Source organism: Rhipicephalus microplus, chromosome X (genome assembly GCF_043290135.1).
Source record: "Rhipicephalus microplus isolate Deutch F79 chromosome X, USDA_Rmic, whole genome shotgun sequence".
Taxonomy (NCBI): Eukaryota; Metazoa; Arthropoda; class Arachnida; order Ixodida; family Ixodidae; genus Rhipicephalus; species Rhipicephalus microplus.
Genome location: NC_134710.1, coordinates 442,378,011 through 442,396,022, shown reverse-complemented (window position 1 = coordinate 442,396,022; position 18,012 = coordinate 442,378,011). Strand labels below are relative to the sequence as shown.

At 45.5% G+C, this 18,012-nt stretch overlaps 1 protein-coding gene and 1 long non-coding RNA gene across 10 annotated transcripts in view; one reads left to right on the top strand and one right to left on the bottom strand.

The window, feature by feature from the left end:
* LOC119161804 (uncharacterized) overlaps window positions 1-18,012 on the top strand; it is a 268,657-nt gene that overhangs the window by 178,787 nt on the left and 71,858 nt on the right. For all 7 annotated transcript variants that reach the window (XR_012887672.1, XR_012887673.1, XM_075880544.1 and 4 more), the window contains one exon: window positions 604-719. Coding sequence is in view for 5 of the 7 variants with exons in the window: in XM_075880544.1 (XP_075736659.1) it covers window positions 604-719 (116 nt within the window). In the remaining 2 variants the exon portion in view is untranslated. The remainder of the gene's footprint in view (window positions 1-603; window positions 720-18,012) is intronic.
* Window positions 5,329-7,787, bottom strand: LOC119160883 (uncharacterized). 3 transcript variants are annotated; one of them, XR_012887670.1, is made up of 5 exons: window positions 7,650-7,787; window positions 7,533-7,584; window positions 7,328-7,444; window positions 6,045-6,231; window positions 5,329-5,933 (listed from the first exon to the last, which is right to left on the bottom strand). It is a non-coding gene; the product is annotated as an uncharacterized LOC119160883 (long non-coding RNA). The 3 variants fall into 3 exon arrangements; XR_012887669.1 differs by having other exon boundaries at window positions 5,329-6,231; XR_012887671.1 differs by having other exon boundaries at window positions 5,329-6,231; window positions 7,660-7,783.

Below are 18,012 nucleotides of genomic sequence, written 5' to 3'. Positions count from 1 at the left end.
CAGTCGCACTCTTTGAGTGATCGCAATATTTAACACAATGGTCGCCAAGTGTTCAATAGAAAACACCGATACACTAATATACAAGCAAAAATGAGCAATCATATATATGTGGGCAGTGTGTTTAAAAAAACGAACTACTGTTAAAATTACAGTAATGCATTTTATGAAGATCTGATAAATGAACAAAAGACTACAACCTATAGACTAACATATAACATATAAATGACAAATCAAATTTATTCAAAAGCTGGTAACACTGGTTAGACTGTATATCAGTCAGATATGAGACTGGTAGCACTGTTAAGAAGCTGTATCAGGCTGATATGGAGGTCTATAAGAACTGATAACACTTTGTATCAGTCTAATACAAGATTGGTACAACTTATAGGAAACTGTATCAGACTGATGCAAACTTCTATCAGAAATTTTGCTGGGGAACAGATTCGTGAAGCCTTGGTGACATTGAATTAATGAGGCTATAAACTCTGATTGCGAGGTCTTTTAATGATTTATAGGAAAACTGTGTCAAGGTGCTTTAAAATGTTGTCATTTAAATCGGATATTTCTTTTGTAGATGCCGACCTTTTCCTTTTCGTCACGCAGGTTGAAGAAACTGCGGTCACTTATTCTGATTCACAGCCAGTGGACCTGACCCAGCAGCTACTCGAGATCTGCGAGCAGGAGACTGCGGTGACGTTCGAAGTAGCACTGCGGATTAGGTACATTGCTTATTTGCTTGCTTTTTGTGTATGTCGAGATATCCATGAATGTACGCACGTGTGCGCATGTGTTCAGTAAAAGAAACGGTGCATAGTAGAGCTGTATGTAAATATAAATAACTCAAGTCGAAAATTTCCTGAAAAAATTACTGACAATTGGCAGTAAAGATGGCCAAATAGAGCGCTTTTGTCATTTATGCAGTCACGGGGTAAATGATAGTGTGTATGCCACTTACACATGTTTCGATGTCCACTGCACAGTGTGGAATTAGTCACTGGGGCTAGCATGTATTGAATAATGCGTGCGGGATTGTCGAATGAGACGGTTGCGTTTTTAACATTATGAACGATAGGAAAGTTGGGAAAATTGCTAATTCAGTTTCTTGTGTCCGGCAGCGAAAGGTAACTTGATTAGTATTATCTTCAACTGCGACGAGCAACATGCCAACGAGGCGTTACTTCGCTCTTCATAGTAGAAGTAGTAAGCATTTAAATGCATTATTTCGGTTTCATATTGTGGGTGTTTTCGGCCATATTTAGCCATGGCACGCCACTTGTATCTTCAGACCAATATGCTGACCACTCATTCACTAAAAAAAGTTCTTGACACAGTGTGCCAAGCTGTCTGTTGTACTCTGTTCCTGATCTACACGACATCGTCTGTGTACTTCTACGGCCATGGGAATCAGCAAAGGGAAGTGTGGATGTTACTGAGCCTGAAACTTTAAGCCCCTCATCAAATGCGAAAATTGGCCATTGACGTCACGTAGCATCAGTGTGAACAAAAATGATGCAAAAAATTACGTGCGCACTTTGGCATGACTTTGCATAACGAGACATCACATGATGACGTCGCCCTGTTACAGCACCACTTCATCAAAAGTGGACCAATCATGGAGGCTGAGCAGAATGTGGAGATGTGCAGAGAGCTTTCAGAGGAGAGACAGGGTGGATAGACAAACAATACAAAAGGCGGCTGTTGCATCCAAGTCGTCTTAGGTGAATGCGTAAGGGACCCTGTGAATTTTATCTTATTACAGAATCGCAGCTCTCGCTCGCATTGAGAAGTCAGTTTGTCACCATTCTAGATCATGGAGAGAGCCGCATCATGCTGCAATCCACCCTCTGATATATGCACACATACTACAACGAAGAGTGGCCAGTGATGCCCTGCTGACCAGGTTGCTGTACACTGGATCCCCAGACACAGACCTCGTGCCAGGCACTGCATCGTGCTGAGACCACACTCACTTGTCTGGGTAATTTCACTTTGGAGAAGATTGGCTCAGGCTTCTTTTCTGAAGTGTACAAGGTCACTCACCGCACCACAGCCCAGGTTTGCGTACTCAAGATAAACACGTCAAGGCGATCAGCCCAACATGCTACGCGAGGTGCAGCTGCTTAACCGGCTGCCACACAGCAACATTAAAGGCAGAGTACATCAACAGACAAAGGCCGAGAGTTCAACAGACAGCTTGGCACGCTGTGTCAAAAACTTTTTTTAGTGAATGAGTGGTCAGCATATTTGTCTGAAGATACAAGTGGCGTGCCATGGCTAAATATGGCCGAAAACACCCACAATAAGAAACCGAAATAATGCATTTAAATGCTTAATACTTCTACTATGAAGAGCGAGGTAACGCCTCGTTGGCATGTTGCTTGTCGCACTTGAAGATCTTACTAATCAAGTTACCTTTCACCGCTGGACGCAAGAAACTGAATTAGCAACTTTCCTAACTTTCCTGTCGTTCATAATGTCAAGAGCGCACCCGTCTCATTCGACATTCCTGCACGTATTATTCAATACACGCTAGCACTAGTGACTTATTCCGCACTGTGCAGTGGACATCGAAACATGTGTGAGTGGCATACACACTATCATTTACCCCATGACTGCATGAATGACAAAAGTGCTATTCTTGGCCATCTTTTCTGCCAATTATCAGTAATACTTTTGGAAATTTTCGACTTGAGGTATCTATATGACCGAGTACATCAACGGCGGAACCCTCGAGCAGCTAATACATAGCACGTCACAGCCGCGGTCGTGGTAGTTGAGAATATGGCTGGCACTAGACATAGCGCGAGGAATAGCATATCTGCACTCGTGGGGCATCTCTCAAATGGTCCTGATGTCCAAGAACAAGCTCATCAAGCGCCACCAGGAAGATTATGGTACTCTACTCACCCTGAATGCTGTGGTGTGTGATCTCTGGCTGGGCGAGCGCAGCCCAGTGTCTGGCTGAGGGTACTTCTGCCCATCGTTGGTTCCCCCCATAGTTTTCTAAATATTGATGAGAAGAATCTCTGGCGTTCTTGTCTATAGGACCTGCAATGCATGGTGCTTCACGGAGCATGGGAATAATGAGTATGACATGATTAAGACTTATCTTCATACTTAGGTTCATGGCTTCAAGCTGCTTTGTCACAAAACAGCAATAAGCATATATTCGGCAGTGTTGCTTCACCAGCTTAATCTTTTAGGCTTACCAATTCAAATCTGGTCACGAAGGTAAAAACAGTTTGCTCTTTCATTCTAAACAAAACCAAAACGCAGCAATAAACGAAGCCACGAGTGCGTTTGCCCTCTGCAGGAACGAAGACTAGGCACAACCTTAGCATACGTATTATTCCATAGTTGCTGAACGATCGCAGTGCCAGAGCCTCCTACAGTAATTAAAAAAAATCTATGGTTCCACCCACTGGATGGCACCCGAGTGCTTGCATGGTGCTGGTATTAGCAACGTGCAGACGTCTTTTCTATGGCATCATCCTGTGAGAGCTGACAGTGCGACTGGAGGCTGATCCTGACGTGCTTCCTCGAATGGTTGAGTGCTCGACCGGCTGGTGCGGCACCGACCCTGTCTGGAAGACTGACCACCTGCGTTCCTGCGACTGGCACTTGCATTCTGCCAAGTAGAGCCGTCGACACAGCTCATCTGCTAGGGCATCGAGGAGCAGCTGGAGGCCATGTTGCCCAGAGAAGTGGCGTACACCGATTCGCCCACATCACACGCGCCCCCAATGACAGGATTGGTCTAGGCTACCTTTCGGTCTAAGCAACCATGCTGCAATACGACGAACCCATTTAGACACCAGTTCAGAATGGCCGCAAGATGGTCGAGGATGACTAATCATCGCTGACAAGACCCAAGGTGCTATGCAGGATGTCCCGAGCCTGTCAGGCAGATGAGTTTGCTGTGAGCTCACTCTGTGACGGTTATGACATGAAGACAGTGTGGAGCGTCTGATAGCAGCATTGATAAAAATGGCTACAGGAACATGCGTGGCATTTGGAACGCATGTAGGTCATTTCTTGCAGTTATCAAAGAAACAACGTGTACGAACACGTCCACACCGCCACTCAGTCAACATTAGAACAGTGCAGTGGCGTCGGCGTGTTGTTGCCAACTCAACACGTGTCTCCCACAGGTGTGTTTGTGGGTGTATGTCCTCTTTCGGACAGATTCTTTGATTTCACCTGCAGCATAGTAATTTCCACTCTCGATGGCAGCAAGGGTCCACAGGCAGCACTCTTGTGCTGCTCGTTCCACTTCTAGGAAATATTGCAGGTAAAGAGGACAGGTGGTCAACGGGAGTGCTTGCAACTTGTCGGCAATGTAGCTGTGATTGGATACGTCATGAGCGCGGTGTAATTAATTGCGAGATATAATGGCTGCATCTTGATGTCACATTTACTTCTTCTTTCGTGTGTTCATAGTGTACTCGATAAAGCTTATAAATAAATCATGTCATTTGACGCGAGTACTGCTTCTCGACAAAAGCGAACATGGGGGCATACCGGATCTTCCACACGGGCGTCTGTCGAACTGATTGACGTGTGAAGTCGGATACAAACTCGTTGATTTTGAGAAGGCCCAAGTTTAAATCGTGACTGACGGTGCTGGTGTGACTGTCAAGCATTTTATACGGTGAATGCTACGTGGCAGCTTCTTTGCATATAAAGTAATTTGGTGAGGTTATACTAATTGTGCAAGGTTGGAGCCATAGAGGAGATATTGATCACCTAGCATCTTGTAGCTTCTCAAGTTGGTCGTCTACCCTAGCAAAAATTCTGATAGAAAAACTGACAGGCTATCAGGTTATTGACAGTTGTATCGGTCTATAAGGGTATCAGTCTATGAGTGTATCAGTCTATGAGTGTATCAGTCTATGAGTGTATCAGTCTATGAGTGTATCAGTCTATGAGTGTATCAGTCTATGAGTGTATCAGTCTATGAGTGTATCAGTCTATGAGTGTATCAGTCTATGAGTGTATCAGTCTATGAGTGTATCAGTCTATGAGTGTATCAGTGTACCGGTCAATCAGTGTACCGGTCAATCAGTGTACCGGTCAATCAGTGTACCGGTCAATCAGTGTACCAGTCAATCAGTGTACCAGTCAATCAGTGTACCAGTACTCGTGTGCCAGCCTATAAGTGTAGCATTCGACTCCGATAGGCCCACAAGCGAATCGGTGCTTAGCCAACTGGCAGGTGCACCACTACATCAGAGCAAGCAGGACACAAATATGAACACAGAAATCAAACAAAATATTTTATTTGATGTGCCATTCCTTGGTTAATGTTTTGATTTCATAAAGTCATTAATCTTCTTTGCCAAAGCTTTATTGAGGAGTTTCTTCATTTGCTCAACCTCTCCAATCAGAACGGTGTGCTTCAAAAAAAAGGTTGAAGAAATCTGCATGATCAAAAACAAAGCAAGTTACAGGCACTTATTAAGTGACAATTATGTGCACTCTAAATAGAGGAGTCAATATGACAAGAAAATAAGTAGTTCTACCAGTCTGCCTCTCTAATATTGTTTAAAGTTAGTTTGTGGATTCTTGCATAAAAGTACCCAGCTCCAGTAGGCAAAAGCTACACTTGAAGCTTTAGCAAGTAATTATAACACAAGTTGGCAGTGAAACCTCGGCTGATTACGTGCAAAAATGGAGCCACTAACTTCCATGAATTTTGGTCAGATTGCAAAATTTCACCTACCTGAAAACACAGCATATGTTTTTTTCTCCTTGGGAGATTTCGCCTCTCCTTTAGACAGATTGGAGGCTGCGCCAGTAACACTTCTACCGACTTGGCCTGCTGTATAAAAAATGGTAACGGCCGCCTCACGAACAAAACGGGTCTGTCTTTTCAAGCCCATGGGGTGATTGGACAACCTCTTGGGAACGGCAATTCCTTTGCTCCGATGCACCTATAAAACAAGTCAAAGATGATGTGCACACATTAGTTTGTCAATGCACATTTTCTCATTAAAGCAAAGCAATATATCTTCAAGACAAAGCATACTAGAGTTTTACAGTACCTCTCTGTCAGTGGGCACATAATTGATAAGCAGTGCAGCCTCCCTCACACTTGACTGGGCTACTTCAGGGCTGTCCGTGGTCGCTGTGGCGGTTCCAGCGTGGCAGCACATAGTGGTGGCAAAGGTGCAAGTCGTTTCTGTTTTTGAGGCTTGCGGCTGCAACATCCGCAAAGGACAAGGTTCTTTGCTGCAATGAAAAAGTAGAGTGTTAAGAAATAAAGTATATTGCACCCTTAATTGTCATGGTACTATCCTAGGTGTGCATGGTCAAATAATATATACGATAAACATAGCATGCAGTTGAGATATGCAATTAAAGTGTAATGATACGTTGCATGTCACGTCTCAAAACCATGGTGTGATTATAGGGGATGCCGTAGTGGAGGGCTCAATAAATTTTGACCAAGTGGTGTTCTTTTTAATATCCACCACACTGAAAGTTGTAAAAGCACATTTTCAAGTGATTAGAAAAACATGCATGCATCTATGCCACCCATGAGCTTACATTGCATTCTGCTTTTCAGCAAAATTGCACGCTATAAGAATAGGGCAACTTTCTGCTGCATACAACCCTAGCAGCAGTGCGTTACAACAGCTTATGAAGAAATGATAAACCTGTTTGGAAATTTTTGCTGCAAAGGGCATTTTACAGTAGGCTTATTCTTTCTAATACTTTTGTATTTTGAGCCCTCAGCATACATATATTCACTTCTTTCAGAAGCTCTTTCTCTGTTCTTTTTTTCAGTATCAGCAAACAGCAGGCCTCCCTGCTGCTTCTTAAAACAGTTGCTGACGTGCTTTGTCTTCTGCTTAACAGCAGCTTGACGTCGTGTTTCTTACAACTGCAGACAACGCAACACACAAATTTCACTGCTAGTTCGCAAGCACAAACAGGGCGTATATCCGCACAAGCAAAAATAATTTTAAACCAGTCAATTGTACAAAAAAATGTGACTAAGCTGCGCTCATACCACGATAGAATAAAATAAAATAGCCCTTCATCATACTGCAACTTTACTAACACCTTCAATACGACGTTCCGGCACCCGCGCAGTAGTGGAGCAGCGATGCTCCGATATATTCGCTAAGGGGGCGGGGAGTATATCAGAGCATTGGTGCTTCATGTGTGACACGGCACCACGTGCAGAGCAAAATTGGCTGTCGATTGTAATTGCGCCGCAGTAGCACATCAGCCGCAATGTCAACGATAGCCAAACTTGGCTGTCGGTAATAATTACGCTGCAAGTAGCATATCAGCTGCAGTGTGACCAATTGCAACTTACTTTTTTAACCGACTCATTGTCCCCTTCATTTGAACTGCAGCTATCGGAGGAGTCGCAATCGGGTCTGCGGAATGGATGGTCGTTTTTCTGTTGCATTCCTTGCGTCATCCTCGGTGCCTAAAAAAATATGACCAGTAAATAACTTCAGAACGACTGCTTCTTCCTCTTTGTTTTCGTATTGGGAATACAAGAGGCTCGTACTTACCGTAAAGCTTAATCACTTGAGCGTGATAGCGGCCGCAGTGTGTGTTATCCTTCTCGAACACCCGGTACCACTTGTGAGGATCAAAATTGCCTGTATACTTCAGATTGATGTACTTACATGCACTTACCGGGACTATTAATTTTTAATTATCATCGCGAAACCAAACATCTTGGAGAATTGCGAGTGTACAGGCGCGATACTGAGCAATTAAGAGACGCAACAATGTTCCCATGCACTACACACGCACCAAGGCCGCCACGAATTCGCTATTGATGACGATGGTAGTGCCATTTCTGGATCTCCCAAGTAGTTTATGCAACCACGAGTCCACGACTTCTTCCTCAACACAACGCAAATTAGTTTCTGAAAACAAAAATTATTCATTGCAAAACATTTACTTCATGTTTTTACAACCTTAGAAGGTAGTTTTTTTAGAGCTCACAACAAAAAATATATTGCTACGGAGAGGAAGAAAAGGAAGAGGTGCGACTGACAGGCGCGCGACTGGGCCAATCAGCCATTGTGTCTCTTGCCTGTAGTTTTTACTCTGCAAATACATCTCGCTCAGAAGCAACCAACCTCGTAACATATTGGTGGAGGTGCTGGGTAACCATCAGGCAACGGAGCTCCGCAGCGGACGTCGCATCGCCCTTCCAGCCATGGCCAATGCTCAGCCCTCCGCGTCAACGTCAGCGTCTCCGACGAACATGGCGTCGCAACCGTACGTTTTCACGCCTCTCAAGGATCCCGGTACATTCTGCGGAACCGATGGCGTCGACGTTGACGATTGGCTGGCCATGTTTGAACGAGTGAGTGTGCCGAACAGATGGGATCCCACACTTCAGTTGGCTAATGTGCTGTTCTATTTGAGAGGCACGGCCAAGGTGTGGTATGAGAACAATGAAGAAGAACTCACAAGCTGGGACCAATGCAAAGCAAAGATGCGGGAGGTGTTTGGCAAAACCGCCAGTCGGAAGATCGCCGCCAAAAAGGAATTGGCCTGCCGTGCCCAATCCCCTACGGAGTCATACCTCGCTTACATTCAAGACGTGCTGGCCCTCTGCCGAAAGGCCGAAAGCGACATGACAGAAGGTGACAAGGTGGGACATGTTCTGAAAGGGATTGCCGACGACGCGTTCAATCTCCTGATGTGCAAGGGCTGTTCCACCGTAGACGCGATCATCAAAGAGTGTCGTCAGTTCGAGCAAGTGAAAAGTCGCCGCATTCTACAAACATTCGCTCGACTCCCAAACACCGCTGCAACATCTACTTGCGAGGACCAGTCAACACCACAACGTGCATCGCCGCCGGGAGACCTTACACGCATTGTTCGTCGTGAACTGGAAGCTATGGCGCCCTCGGCGTTCTATTCGCGCAGTACCGATGCCACTCCTGTTACTGTTCCTCTTGTTCAAGCCATCGTGCGCCGGGAGCTTGAAAACATCGGAGTGCATTCCGTGTGCCATGTCACCGCGCCTAGAGTCAGCGAACGCCCTTTCGTGATGCCCTTCTCCGACCGACGGTCTTCTCCACGTACTCGCAACCCGGCTGAGTGGCGAACTGCAGATGACCGCCCTATATGTTTCAACTGCCACCGCGTTGGACATATTGCCCGTTACTGCCGCAACACATGGTCCTCGGCACATCGCGCAACGACCAATATGACCCGTTTCGACGATACCGCCCGCACCTTTCCACCTGCCGAAGAGCCCAATGCCATTGACCATTCTCGGAACACTTGGTACCGACGACGACACTAGGAAATAAATGGATTGCCGTCGCCACAGATTATGCGACCCGTTACGCGATAACAAAGGCCATGCCAACCAGTTGCGCCACTGACGTCGCGGATTTTCTTCTTCATGACGTCATCTTACACCATGGTGCACCCCGACAGCTGCTTACGGACCGCGGCCGCTCTTTCCTGTCCAAAGTTGTCGATGACCTCCTTCGATCGTGTGCTACAGCCCATAAGCTATCTACCGCCTACCACCCACAAACTAATGGCCTAACTGAACGTCTCAACCGCACGCTCACAGAGATGCTTTCGATGTACGTCTCCGATGATCATCGAGACTGGGATACAACGTTGGCCTATGTGACCTTCGCATATAACTCCTCTCGACATGACACTGCGGGATTCTCGCCTTTTTATCTTTTATATGGTCGCGACCCCATATTGCCATTTGAAACCACCTTGCCTCTCGTGCCATCTCCTTCCGAGTACGCGCGCGAAGCCATTGATCGGGCTCACATGGCTCGTCAAGTTGCCCAGTCTCGCCTCACCAGGTCACAGGATATGCAAAAAGCCCGCTACGACCACCGGCATCGAAATATAACGTTTGCCCCAGGTGACCACGTGCTCCTCTGGTCACCGTGTCGCCGTGTAGGTCTCTCCGAAAAACTTTTGTCCCGATACGCCGGACCCTACCTAGTCTTACGTCAAGTTAGCGACGTAACCTACGAGATAGCGCCATTGTACTCCAATACGTCACCAAGTTCGTCACTAGTTGACATTGTCCATGTTTCGCGCTTGAAACCCTACTTCTGTCGCACTTCTCCGGACTCTCGCCGAGACGGCGCTCCAACGCCCGGGGGTCCTGCTACGGAGAGGAAGAAAAGGAAGAGGTGCGACTGACAGGCGCGCGACTGGGCCAATCAGCCATTGTGTCTCTTGCCTGTAGTTTTTACTCTGCAAATACATCTCGCTCAGAAGCAACCAACCTCGTAACAATATAAACAATGAATGCCAATACTGTAAAATGGTGACGCTATGCATAGCCTCCAAGATGGCAAATGCGCAATGATGGGCGCGCAGCGGCAATTTCAGAGGTCATGCGCTGTGTCGCCATATTCGCGTTGGTTAGGCTAGGTGGCGTTAGCCGCTGCTCCACTTAAAGGGTACAGCCATATCAATTCATTTATCCATTTATCTATCACATTAATATGGCTACAATCATCTAGCCATAATGGCAGTCAGCGACCACCATGGTGACGAACACCTTACTCCGTGGCGACCACAGTACAATACACCTTCACCACGCGAGGGGTTCTGAAAAGTCACTACCTCGCGCCGTGATCTCGCGGCACATGTTATAGTTTTCGGTGAAATCCGCACCGCGTGCTTAACATTCAAGGCACAGCGAGCAGGTTGTGAATGTGAAGCCTTGGTCGATGTAATCGATCTTTACCCGTTCACTTATTATCAGTCCCGCAGCCTCACTTTGCGTGGGCACCATCAAGCGCGCTATTTGAAGTTTTGTCAAGTTCGACGAGAGATGGATTCAACTCAACCCCAGCCTTGATCAAAAAGAAGAAAAAAAAAAACGCTATTTGGAGCCTGGATTGCAATATGTATAGTACCTCGGACAAGGAGCGGTGGAGGCGCATTGGGCCAACCAGCTACACTCAGCAAGAGCATTCCTCAGTCTTTAGCTCGTAATTGATGTTCTAGAGTAGCGGCCTTCGACACGTGAAGTTTGAGTGATGCGCATGGTGACAGCAATGAAAATCCTGATCCCGACGACACTTACGGCTTCGAGGAAAACTCGCTCAGCGATTCCGACCGGACTGCAGATGCGGCTCGCGACAATGTTGGCATGAGCGACACTTTAAATGCAACAATGGCATGTATTTTACACTGGTGCATGTCAATAAACTGCCAGGCTCTGTGTGTGTGCTCATGTGTGTGAGGCTTGCATCAAAATTATTCAAGAACCCATCTCACATTGGTATTTGCTCAGAAACAGAAAAAAAGTTGTGCTTGAAGGATTTGGCCAGTGTGTTTGCACATGAAAGTTGGATGTGTTTGCTACGTTGCTGATGTACCAAACTTGTTTAAAACTTGTGACATATATAGCCAGTCTAATATGAGTTTAGCAAGGTAGGACAACTAAATGTAGGCTTGATCCTTTCTATTGTTGTTATCTTCACAACTGAACTTTTCTCATAGTAGGCAGTTTCTTGTGTGTGCGTGCACGTGTGTGTTTTGCAGTCAAATGCTTTAACCTTAATTAGTACATGGTTTTTGATTTATCAATTTTGTGAGGATTACAGGCAAGTAATATAGCAGGTCTGTGCCACCGCTTGGGCTTTGTGTAAAGACACACCTGTGAATAACATATGCTGCTATCAACATATCAGCCAAATCTTGCAGCTGCAAGTGACTTTTTTTCATATAGATGACTGCGCTCACTTCGAATTTTCGGATGCCTGTATGTGGTGTAAAACAACTGAAAGCATGTTATTGGCCTATAGCCAAAATAAATCAAGAGCAGCGTTTTAATCGAATGTGCTTCTTGCCACCGTGTGCTGCCACATGCTGGCACTGCTGTCCAAAATCTAACATTGCATAGTCACACTCGCACATGGGATTGGCAACACGAAAAAGCTACGGTGTTTCTTCAAGCATGCTCTAGCTCATAATGTGTGCTTACATATCGCACTTCTTTACTGCCATTCCTCCCTGTAGTTTTCGGCGCAGCTTGTTGGGACCGACAAGAAAAAAAAAGAAAGCGGTTGAAGTGCGCAATAAAACCCTCAACTTGCTTTGAAATATTTCTGGCAGTGGATATGCAAGGCATTAAGTTTTGATGATGAGGTCAATTAATGATTACTCAAAGAAGCATTTCATTGTTTATTTAAATTATCTCATCCAGTATGGATTATGACACTAATGCAGTGGCTCATCATTAAAGGCAAAGCACTATGTGGGCGAGACAGCTGGGGTTGGCTTGTGTTGTGAAAGGGAGAAACTGCAGCACCACCCGAGGCTTTCGAATCAACGCCGCTTGGAAAAATTATTGTATCAGCAAACTCATTTCACAGTAGTGGACTGATTATTAAGTTATCTCCCTTGGAATGTTTACTGGCCCTATAAATTAAAATTTAGAAATTATGTTAATATTGCTCTGTGATGAGAAGTTTTGTTTGTATTGTTTCAAGTTATGTTTATACTGTCATCTGATAAGCTTTGGATACTAGTATCTTGAAATTTCTAGGGGTCATCTATCATTGTCAGCATTAACTGTGTTGCTATCTGGCACCTGCAATCCCATTTGTACACAGAATAAAGCGTTCATCTAGGCTGAAAGCTGCTTTGCATATTTAAAGCTCAGTTTGTCAATTATGCACCGCCATGAAACATTGTACATTTTATTCTACGCATCCAAAAGCTGCCAGTTACACTCTTTGAGTCGTCATAATATTTCACACAATAGTCGTCAAGTGTTCAATAGAAAACATTGATACACTAATATACATGCAGAAATAACCAATGACATATGTGGGCAGTGTGTTCAAAAAAAAAGTACCGTTAAAATGACAGTAATGCATCTTGAAGATCCGATAAATGAACAAAAGACTAAAAACCTAAAGACTAATATATGCTATAGAAATGACCAATCAAACTTATTCAAAAGCTGGTAGCACTGGTAAGACTGTATCAGTCTGATATGAGACTGGTAGCACTGGTAAGAAATTGTATCAGACTGATATGAATGTCTATAAGAACTGGTAAGACTTCGTATCAGTCTGGTACAAGACTGGTATAACTTATAGGAGACTGTATCAGACTGATACAGACCTCTATCAGAATTTTTGCTTGGGTACCCATGTGCATGGTCAGCTTCGAAGGGAAGACGAAATCACCTCTGTCTGAATTTTGCTGTATTACTTAGCTGATACTAATTAGCTGAGACTTAATGACCTTTACACTGAGCTGTCGTGTCTTTATTGATTAGGCTTTATTCAAAAGGGACTTATCTCGTGTGCAGTGAGCAAGGCCCCGCAGGGGTGCCTGCGCAAGTAGGCGTTTGGTGTGTAGCGACACCACGGACCTGAGCTAACGGGGGAGTTTTGACTCCCTTCCACGCCTAGCAATGCATGGCTTTGCCATGTACGGAGAAAAGGGAATCCTGGGGGTTGAGCCGACGTTGGGTGATTGGACCTTTAAGGCCCCCCGGCAGAGGCAACACGCCCCTTTGGCCCCGGCTTCACGAAGACGGCACCCCTGGGCTGACCCACCCAGGAGAAATTGGCAGTTGCCTTTTGCTATCTCTCTCCCTACATCTTCATCTTCATCTCCCACTTTTTATCTGTCCTGTCATCTTCTCTTTTCCATCTGCTTCCAAATTTTCTGGCGGCAAGGGTTAACCTTGTGTGCTTATCCAACCTAGGATAAACCATATTAGGTTATAGTGATGGCGTACTACTGGCGTTGCGCAGACGTGTTCACACGCTCTGCCACGTCCCCTAGTTGGGCTTAGTGGTGGGTGGTAGGCGCCGTTGCCGAACAAACGCTTTCTTTCATGGGATCACCAAACCCCTTCCTGAGTGATCGCCCCCAGAAATGGGGGCGCACCGAAGCAGCCTCACAGTTTTCATTTGGTCCTTGTGCTACAAAACACCGCTCATCATCATCACAGTGTGTAATGAAGAATCAAGACTTGTTCCCAAAGTACCATGTCATACATTGTGAAACCACAGGAAACAAAGCAACAAACATATCACCGTTTCTAGTTTCCAGATGCCTCACTGATACCATCGGCACTGGCTACAAAGCCACCAAGATGGCCAGTGGGGACCTGCTAATAGAAGTCGAAGACAAAATCCAGTAGCAGAAACTAAGCAACCTTGTTGAATTTGGGGACAAACCTCTCACCGTTACTGCTCACCGGACATTGAACACACTGAAAGGTGTCGTATCAGGTGAAGCTCTTGTAGACCTTACTGACAAGGAACTTTTGAATGGCTGGAAAGACGAGAACGTCATACACGTGCAGCACATTAAATTTAGGCAAAATAATGCAGAACTCCCCACAACGCACATTGTACTGACGTTTGGAACAAACAAACTCCCAGAAACAGTTGCTACAGGCTATCTCATGCTCCGTGTTTGACCAAACCCGAGACGTTGTTTCAAGTGCCAACAATTCGGCCATGCTTCCCAAAGCTGTTGAGGGCAGCTCATGTGCGCAAGGTGCACAACCACAGGGCACTCTGCTGATGACTGTAAGTCTGAGGCGGAGGCCCATTGCGCGAACTGTGATGGTGACCATCCCGCTTATTCTCGCTCATGCCCAGCCTGGAAAAGAGAAAAAGAAATTCTCACAATTAAATTTCAAGAAAATGTCAGTTTCAGGGAAGCCCGACAGCGCGCATCGCACACTTCTCTACAGAAGTCATTCGCCGAAGTGGTGCAAGGGGGGTCAGCATCACTACGATTTTTGGCGAAGCCCTGGACGACGCTTGGTGTGTCGAGGCAACCGCCAGCAGACCCCACTGGAGAAGCAGCCCTGGCTGCTCTGCCATCTTTGAACATGACCTTACCAAAAGCCCCTGTGAACCCTGGCAACAGCCAGGGCAACACACAAACTATAGAGGTCCCCTTGACCTCTGGCCCGGTGAGGGCGAAGGCTCTGTCTGCCAAGACAAAGCCTACCCCACGTACAGGACTGTCTGGCGCCTCTCCAGAGGCGATGGACACCACTGACCCACCGATGCCGACTGCGCCGAAGGAACGGCAAGAGCCCCTTGACTGCTCCAAGAAAGAAAAAACACCAACTACAGGGCCCCCTAAAAGATCAGTAAGGTAAGTCACCCCCAATCTGTACACACAGCACTACTTCACACCCGATATGAAAACACAAATTATGCAATGAAACGTCAGAGGACTGCTTAAAAACCTTGGTGATGTTCAAGAACTTTTACACAAACACTCGCCAAAAGTGCTGTGTGTACAAGAAACGCACTTGAAACCAAAACATACGAATTTCCTTAGAGACCACATCATCTTCCGCAAAGATCGAGATGATGAAATCGCCCCATCAGGTGGCGTTGCTATTATATTAGACAAATGCATAGCGTGTGAAGATTTGCAAGTACAAACGGCCCGTAAAGCAGTGGCAATTTGTGCTGTTGTCTTAGGGAAACTTGTTACCATTTGCTCAGTGTACATTTCTCCTAAATATCAGCTGCAGAAACAAGAATTTCAGTCTTTTATGGATCAACTACCTGAACCATATATCGTCTTTGGTGATTTTAATGCCCACAGCCCTTTGTGGGGTGACTTGAGGAGTGATGCACGAGGCCGCTTGATTGAGAACTTTATTCTTTCTACAGATGCATGCATTTTAAATAAGAACCAACATTTTTTAGCCTGGCAAACAAAACGTATTCGTGTATTGATCTTAGCATTGTTTCTCCTACACTTTTACCTGATTTCAATCGGGATGTTATTAAAAACCCCTATGGGAGTGATCACTTTCCCATATTACTGAAGACTCCATAATAAAATGAATCTCTACCTCAGGCTCCAACTTGGAAGGTAGACAGAGCAGATTGGGAGAAGTAGAGTCTTAGTACTCTATCGTGGGCCAAGATTTCCTCTCTAGGAATCGACTCTGCCGCTATATATTTCACTGCTTTTATTGTTGACGCTGCTTCAAAATGTATCCACCAGACAAGTTGTGGTCCCTGCAGATGTCATGTCCCGTGGTGGAACGATGACTGCCGGAATGCTCGCAAAAAGCAGTATAAAGCGTGGTGTCTATTGCGTGACTACTGAACTGCAGAAAATCTGATCAGTTTGAAACAAGTAAAGTCTCAAGAGCAAAGGATGTGCCGGCAGGCTAGAAGAGAAAGCTGGCAGAAGTTTTTGTCGGGCATTAATTCCTATACTGATGAAGTCAAGGTCTGGAACAGAATGAATAGGATAAGAGGCCGACAGATACACTCACTCCCTCTAGTAGACACAGGGTAACAGCCTTGATGATCAAGCAGACTCCCTGGGAGCGTACTTTGAACACGTGTCCAGCTAATCGCATTATTATGATACACTCAAATGATACAAAGAGGGAGTAAAAAGGCAAAAACTTGAACATAAATGTGAAAAAAGTGAGCCATACAACAGACTTCTCAGCTTGGCTGAGTCGCAGGCAGCGCTAAACTGCTGCAACAAATCATCCCCAGGTTCTGACCGTGTTTTTCAGATGCTTAAATACTTACCCCAAGAAACACAAAAACTCTCCTCTGTCTGTATAACTCCATATGGGCTTCTGGCGAGATTCCCTCTGCGTAGAAAGAGGCCATAGTAATACCTATTCTTAAACAGGGCAAAGATCCATCTTCCGTATCGAGTTACAGGCCTATTGCTCTGACTAGCTGCCTCTGCAAATTATTTGAAAAGATGATAAACTGCCGATTATTATATTTTTTTCGAATCAAACGAACTCCTCGCCCAATATCAGTGCGGATTCCGTGAGGGTCGTTCCACCACAGACCATCTCATCCGCATAGAGATGCAAATACGCGAAGCTTTCATTCATAAGCAGTTCTTTCAATCTCTCTTCCTTGACATGGACAAAGCATACGATACAACGTGGCGTTTTGGAATATTGACAGACCACACACATTTAGGTATACGAGGTAATATGCTAAGTGTAACCGAAAATTATCTGTCCAATCGTACATTTCGTGTTCGAGTGGGCAATGCGTTGTCACAGCCGTTCGTGCAAGAAACGGGAGTACCGCAGGGTGGTGTCCCCTCAGTTGTACTCTCTTTATAGTCAAAATGAACTCCCTGCGATCGTGCATCCCACGTAACATCTTTTAATCAGCATACGTTGATGATCTACAGATAGGTTTTAAATCCTGTAATCTTTCGGCATGCGAGCGGCAGGTTCAGCACTGTGTTAACAAGGTCTGTAAATGGGCAGATGCGAACGGTTTCAGTCTGAATCCACTAAAGAGCTCCTGTGTTCTGTTTTCTAGGAAGAGAGGACTCTACCCTGATCCTCATATACAGTTGCAGGGTGAGTGCGTAGCTGTCAAGAGCGAATAAAAATTTTTAGGCATAATTCTAGACATGAAGCTCACGTTTATACCACACATTAAGTACATTAAGGAGAAATGCATGAAAACAATGAACATCCTAAAAGTGCTGTCCCACACAAGTTGGGGCAGCGACAAAAAATGTCATGATGAGCTTCTACAAAAGCCTTATCCGCACATGTCTAGACTATAGGGCGATAGTGTACCAGTCCGTACCACCAACGACATTGAAAATGCTGGACTCTGTCCACCATCTAGGCATTCTTCTTTCTACGGGAGCTTTTCGTACAAGCCCCGTGGAAAGCCTCTACGCAGACTCAGATGAATGGTCGCTATATATACAAAGACTGTGCCTGTCTTTTACATATTTTTTGAAGATAACCGCAAAGATGGACCACCTTACACACCCTGCTGTAAACAACACATCCAGCTCCCAGCTCTTTCAAAACCGACCCACATTGAAACAGCCCTTCTCGCTGCGTGTTCGAGCACTAGCTTTGGACACAGGCGTCGCATTGCTCGAACACCGCGTAATGGCTTCTACTACATGGACCCTGCCATGGCAATGGCAGGTTATAAATTGTGACACATCTTTCATGATTCTGACAAAGCATGCCCCACCCCTAGACATTCAGATGTACTTCTGGGA